The sequence below is a fragment of the Vicia villosa genome, linkage group LG4, assembly GCF_029867415.1.
Source record: "Vicia villosa cultivar HV-30 ecotype Madison, WI linkage group LG4, Vvil1.0, whole genome shotgun sequence".
Classification (NCBI taxonomy): domain Eukaryota; kingdom Viridiplantae; phylum Streptophyta; class Magnoliopsida; order Fabales; family Fabaceae; genus Vicia; species Vicia villosa.
The window spans coordinates 122,508,271-122,515,051 of NC_081183.1; the positions used below are offsets into that span (position 1 = coordinate 122,508,271).

At 31.4% G+C, this 6,781-nt stretch overlaps 2 protein-coding genes across 2 annotated transcripts; both read right to left on the reverse strand.

Moving 5' to 3' along the window:
• Positions 1-665: 665 nt before the first annotated feature.
• On the reverse strand, positions 666-1,312 carry LOC131597773 (uncharacterized). The gene has a single exon (XM_058870446.1). It carries the CDS (start codon positions 1,310-1,312, stop codon positions 701-703), a length of 612 nt encoding a protein of 203 aa, XP_058726429.1. The 3' UTR covers positions 666-700.
• A 1,228-nt stretch (positions 1,313-2,540) lies between these two features.
• LOC131597774 (uncharacterized) lies at positions 2,541-3,910 on the reverse strand. The gene is made up of 3 exons (XM_058870447.1): positions 3,517-3,910; positions 3,088-3,246; positions 2,541-2,995 (listed from the first exon to the last, which is right to left on the reverse strand). Exons 1-3 carry the CDS (start codon positions 3,908-3,910, stop codon positions 2,541-2,543), a joined length of 1,008 nt encoding a protein of 335 aa, XP_058726430.1.
• Positions 3,911-6,781: the final 2,871 nt, after the last annotated feature.

Sequence of the window (6,781 nt, forward strand, 5' to 3'; positions counted from 1 at the left end):
TCTTTGGGGGTCCTTTGTAGCCTCAATGCTTCCCTACATCTTAATTATCATTGTATGTTATATTGGCTTGGATGAGGATTTGTTCTTGGATAGTGCATGCTCTTCAGTTCCCTATGTGAGTTTCCTTGTAATGTAAGGTTGTTTAGTTTTCAAGTAGTTGAGTTTTTTTAATTTGAGTTTCGTCTTTGTTGTGCAAGCTGTATTCTTTTGTTGTTTTTTTATTTTGATATATCTTATGTACTTACTTTGGGTTGATTGGTTACTTTTTTCCGGTATGCCTCTTGGCTTTTGGATCGGAGTTAGTGTTTTCGTCTGTATTTGTAAGGATTTGAGTACCTATGCACTTCACTTTTCAATATAATTGCTTATAAAGAAACATTTATGTTCAAATTCGGAAAAATAATTATTATCAGAAGAGGATTTTAAAAATATACAAGTGCCTCATATTTTAGTCTTTCTCCATTGATCTAGTTATGAGTCACTTTTTCGTCACTAACATCGTATCTCAATAAATTAGAGAGTAATATTATCTATAAACTAAGGGTATTATCATAATATGAATTATCAAACAAATATGATATAGAAAGAGCAATTTCAATGTTATTTTACTTGAACAACTTCTAGAAACAAATTCAATACATATTACAATGAGAGTAGTGATGCTTGTAACACTAAGCATTTTCCAGACAATAATGATACTCTACTCCTCGAGTACATAAATCATGTTTTTACCGGCCGTTGATAGCTTCCTCCAATAGAGGCTTGAATGTATAATATCTGAAAAAAGTGAAAAATGCAAAAATATGTACAAAAGAATTGGTAGGGAAGAAAGTATTGCAATGGAACTAGGTACCCACTTTAAACCATGATAGTATATAATGAAGAAGGCACTGCTAAAAGCTACCATCATGCTTGTGATGGAGATGAACAATGTGATCAATCCAAATACTAGCTTTAGAGGCAATGATTTATAAAAATCATACTCTCTATAACGTGAGACAAGAATAGACAAGAAGATCAATATTGCTGTTGAAGATGAGACAAGTGTCAATGCATCTGATATTGCAAACACCAAAAAAGATGTTTTAGATAAATAATTTGGTTTTCCGGTGTCATCGTTTGTTCCTCCTGGTAAACTAGTTGCAGCAGTGAAAACTCCAGTAGCAATGACAGTTGAAATTAGCATGCAAGACTCGGCCGTTTTTTTCATCCACTCCTCTCCCTTTTCCCTTAATTTTTCATGCTCTTTTGAGAATAATTCTTGTGGAGTGAAGTTTTCAGAGTTTCTTCTCTCTATTTGTTCTGACTTCATTATCTTCTTTACTTTCTATAGTATGAAAACACAATAAAAAATATCCGAGTTTAATTTAAATAGCAAATTAGGAAAATGATGCATAAAACATTAATTGTGACCGTCCAAACCAATTTTTAGTTTGACATTTTTATTTATATAGGAATCATAAACTCATATCTATCTAAATCATGTCTATCTTAGATGTTCTAGATTCATATAGAATTGATGATCCCTATGTTTTGAATGACTATAGTTAGTATGTTAGAGAAGTTAGTTACATACTATGAAGCACGGACACCTCTAGGAGTAGCCGTGTCGCGGTGTCCGACACGTGTCGGTGTCCGACACTTGTATGACACCCGTACGACACGTGTCGGAAAAGTCAAACAAGTGTCGGAAAAGTCAGACAAGTGTCCCCTAAAAAAATAGTAGTTTTTTTCTTTGCATTGACACTCTTTTAATCAGTGTACGACACTCGTATGACACTCATACCACATATTTCCGACAACTAAGACAAATATTTCAAACAAAAATTTGTTTTATTTCTATGCTTCAACACACATTTATATATTTTTTGGACAAATCTCACACACATCTAAAAGAGTTAGACATGTATTGAAACAAAGTTATCAATAAAGAATTTCAGACATTAATTTTGATCAATATATGGATAAATGAAACTCAAATATTAGCTTATATATAGCGGTGTCGGTGTCCTATGTTTTCAACATTATCGGTGTCGAAGTGTCCGTGTCGTGTCGTGTCCCGGTGTCCGTGTCGGAGTCTGTGCTTCATAACCCATTCTCAAAGTTTGGACGATGAGGTTCTACATGTTTCTGATTTCACCCATAACATAAATTTCAATTTATACATAAGACATGAATGTGAACACTTTCTTTTCTATAAGTTTCTGCATTAATTTATTTTGTTTAGTTGAAATGGACTCACTTCTACAAATTTAGTTTGTACTAAAACAATAATAAAGTTATTACCTATGTATATTACCACACACACAAATATATATATATATATATATATATATATATATATATATATATATATATATATATATATATATATATATATATATATATTGCTTATTAAAAAATATAAAAAAAAATCATCTCATTGTAATAAAGTATTAATAAATTTGTATGAAACAAAATCAATTGTTCCGCTAAAATATTTTAAGAAGCAAGGGTTAATTTTTCAAAATACAAAGAATTTGAGAAATACAGTTAAAATTTCAGATCCATGTAACTAGATAAAGAAATTGTACCTCAAACCATAATAACTCGAGGGACATTTGAAAAGCTGCTCCAGAAACCAATTCAAGTTGACTTTGAGGTGCTAAATTTGCAGCCAAGTGCAATAAATTGTTTCCTTGTTCATCTTCATATAAACTTATGGCATTAATTACATACCCCATTTGATTTACCATGTTGAAGATACTAGCATGGCGATACATAACAGCTACGTGTAATATAGTTCTATTTTTGCTATCCGTATCCCGTATCAATTCAGGATAACCACTGATAAGCTCTGATAAGAATCCAAAATTTCCATCTTTTGCAGCATAAAATATAAGTTGGAAAGGTTCATTTCTGATTTTTCTTAACTCCGCTTCGGAATAGTAGTATTTATCAAGAATCGTGGTCCAGAGAAATTTAACCAATTGGAAAAACACTTGATTTTCCATATCTGCAATAAGAAACATTGTTACTTGATATAAAATGCATACAACAAATGTAAAAGAATTATTGATAAAATCAAAGGGGATTATATTTATTTACAAGGATTGGTCATAATGGGATTATCATCATGTTCTTGACTATGACAAGAAGAATTCAAAAGCATTTGATTTGTAGCCAACCAATGTAAAGCTGTACATTGATTTGTATCGCGTGCAAAAGCTAGTGCATTCTTATCTCTTACCATTTTCAAGGCTATGTCTGAAAGTAAAATAAAAAGGTCAAGATTAGTATTTTCATAATTGATAAGGTTGTAATTCTTCTATTAAGCCTAACTTTGATAAACAATTGAAATCACCAACTTTAAATGCAAATTTAATTTTTTATAAATCAAATTAATATTACTATATAAATTTTTTAAACCATTGGATCTTGAACGAATTACTAGCGATGTTCTGAATGCGACATTTCCTAATAGCATGGAATCTGAATTTCAAAACCTTGCTCATTATGGTCTACGTTAATACTTACCATAGATTCCAGAGCGGAGGCAAATAAAGAACAATAAATTCCAATCCTTTTCTTCAAAGGAATGTACAGTTTTATCGTATAAATGCCATGTCATTTTGTATTTTCCGTTGAAAGCAGCATACTGAATAGGAGTAACTCCCATTTGACCCCTTATTATTGGTAACTGCAAATTTCTTTTGAGCATTAAATTAACAATCTCAATGTTTCCAGCATAAACAGCATAACCGAAAGCAGTGTCGCCGTAATTATCTTGCAAATCCAAGTCATTATCATCTAATATTCTCAATAGCTGCTTCACAAATTCAGTCTGGTTTGAACCTACTGCAAGATGCAGTAGCGTATGCCACTCTTGGGTTATGGCAGCATTTTTCAGCTTGTTTTCCTTGTCTATCATTCGCTTGGCTGCTGGCCAGTTTCCTTTTATAGCATGCTTGTAAATGGGAATACAAAGGTTGAGATAATTTTTCTTTGGATCATCACATTAAACAAAATAATACAAAAAAATTAAAAGATCAAAATAATATTGTGGACCTCCGATTTTTTTTTTTTAATACCGGGCCATACCTCTGATCTGTAGAGATACGTGAACTGACTCTTTTTTGTCGCTTAATGCTTTCGCATTTTTGAAAATATCACAGAGTCGCCACCGACCTTTTATTTTATCCAATTAAGGAAAGGTTTATAAAAGAAACAGAAAAAAGACCTTTAAGAAATTCTGGGTAAGGGGGTAGGTTATACAAAGGGAAGGTGTTAGCACCCTTTGTATCCATGGTTATCCATGGGCTCTTAAGTTTGCTTAGCTCACTTGTTTTTCGATCACTTTTCAATTGCTCTGAAATTGCTCATATGTGGTTTCCAATACCTTTGTAAATTGAATTTTGTAATGATCCGTGTGTGGATGTATACAAAATGCTTGTTTATCTTTCGAAAGATGTTTTGAAAAGAACGTTAACTTTGTAATAACCCGTGTTTGGATGTATACAAAGTATTGTCTTTTTTTGAAAGTTTTGAAAAATCAACAGTGTATGAGAATTTTGTTTGTTTTGATTTGAGCAAGCAAACTAGGAGTTCTACCCTGAGTTATAAGGTCTTTATCCTATTTCCTTTAAAAATCTATCCTTTCACCGGATATAAAAGCAAGGTTCGATTTTGTACTTGAAACAGTGGAATTTTGACTTTGATTTTGAAAGGAACGAGAAGGGATTACCTGAAGAGGTGCAAGTGTGATTGTGATTGGATTCAGATATTTATCTTTGAAGTTAGTGATCTAACGGTTCAATTTTATCTTTGACATGCACGCAGTTTATATTTGCTGGGAATTAAAATGCGGAAATGTAAAGTGCGGAAAGTAAATCTACGCTATTACATCGATTGTGCAGGAAATGTAAACTAGCCTATTTACATGAATTTGACATCCTATACATTTATCTAGGAATTTAAATTGCAAGAAAAATAAAAGGCATGTTTTTGGATTTTTTATGATTTCTTTTAATTATAATTAATGTATGATTAATTAAATTAAAATGAAGAAAAAAAAAGATGAAAATTGATTTAAACCTAGAAATTAAGTTTAAAATATGTACAAAATATTTGTTAATTAATTTTAAAACAAAACTAATTTTTTTGGGATTTTTGGAATTGATTTAAGTTAATTAAAACATGATTATGTAAATAATTATACAAATAATTAAAACTTAAAGATAAAATTATTCAAAATATGTACAAAATTAGTTTATAATATATAAACAATATTTAATACAAAGAACAATTTTTTTTATGATTTTTTGATTGGTTAGAATAATTAAAAAGCCAATATATAAATATATACTAATTAATTATGCAAAATATTGAAATTATGAAGAAAAATAAAATATTTTTATTTCAGAAAATAATATATTATTTTAGAAGTCTAAAAATATTTTTTGTGTATTTTTTGGATTTTTAAAACTATTTTTAATTAATTTAACAAAGAAATTAAAATAAAATAGAAAATAAAATAGAAAATAAAAGGATACTGATCCTGTGTGGTAATCAGTGAGGGAGCATGGTGGGGAAGAGTGATCTGGCGCGTTGGATCTTTCATTAAATGAGATCAGATGGTCCAGAAATTGAGGCACGTGGTGATCAGTACACCTGCAAAGCACAGAATCAGAGATAAATTTAAAAAACACGCGCGCGCTTCTGGACCAATGAGGGGGGGACACCTCATCGTCTTCAACCTTCAGACAAGGCCTTTTACAGCGCTTTTGTAAAAAAGCGCTATTGTAAGTGAACCCTAAATCTGCAAAATAGCGAATAGGGTCAAACAAGCATAGAAATCAGGCGCGATGGTACCATTGGATTCGTCTTGTTCCACTGAATGTAACCCTGCCCTTAATTTGTTTTAATTTTGGCCCTAATGAAGAACCCTAATTTTGAGCTAAGTAAACCCTAAAATGGTATATGCTACAAACATCCATTAAAATCCAATTGAAGCTCCAGAAACGACCAGAGCTTCAAACCAAACACAATTATGCATCTACATCTTGTTAAATATGCGTGTGTTATGAGATATAAGTTGGTTTTAGTTTGAACAAACCGTGGCCTATATAGCTCGATTCAGTGATGTTTAGGACTTGCAATTGATTGGAATAGTTTCAGTGAAGCTCAGAGATGATGTTTGAATGCTTAGTTTGTATTGAAATGGACTGAAATTAAAAACTCGAATTTGAATTTTCTTTGAATTTTTTTCAAGTGATTACAAGTGTATATGAGCAAGGCTTTGTTTCTGATTCGTGTCCCCTATATTACTGAACTAAGATAGCTTATTTATATGCATTGAGTGCTTAGAATTGAGGCTAACTTGCAGCTAATTGCCTTTGTTGAAACCTTGGTTTTTAAATATTAAAAACCTTGAATTTTTGACCAAGTCTTGACTCCATTCAATGTTCTTGCCTTGTGCACCAATCCTCTGCAGAAAATTGAAGGTTCCTTGGGTGAGTCATGCTTAGATTGTAAGCTACCATTTATCCATGCATTTTCCCTTTTAGTTTTAATCTTAAAATAAGATAAAATCATGCAAAAAATGGATAAAAAAGGTATGGGATTAGTCTTGGTCGTGGGAGGCCCATAACATCATGGAAATGATGTTTGAATGCTGAAAACTTGGCCCCATTTGGAAAAAATACATTTTTGAGCAATGTTGATTTCATGCATTTTCCCAAAATTTAGCCAACTTCAACAAGGTGTAAATCCTTCAATTTTTGTCATATGAAGGAGATCTTGC

Coding starts and splice junctions, on each gene's coding strand:
- LOC131597774 (XM_058870447.1), bottom strand. CDS start 3,910: ATGATAGACAAGGAAAACAAGCTGAAAAATGCTGCCATAACCCAAGAG. Junction 3,247..3,516: donor CCTCCGCTCTGGAATCTATG/GTAAGTATTAAC, acceptor TTTTACTTTCAG/ACATAGCCTTGAAAATGGTA. Junction 2,996..3,087: donor TCCCATTATGACCAATCCTT/GTAAATAAATAT, acceptor TTCTTATTGCAG/ATATGGAAAATCAAGTGTTT.
- LOC131597773 (XM_058870446.1), bottom strand. CDS start 1,312: ATGAAGTCAGAACAAATAGAGAGAAGAAACTCTGAAAACTTCACTCCA.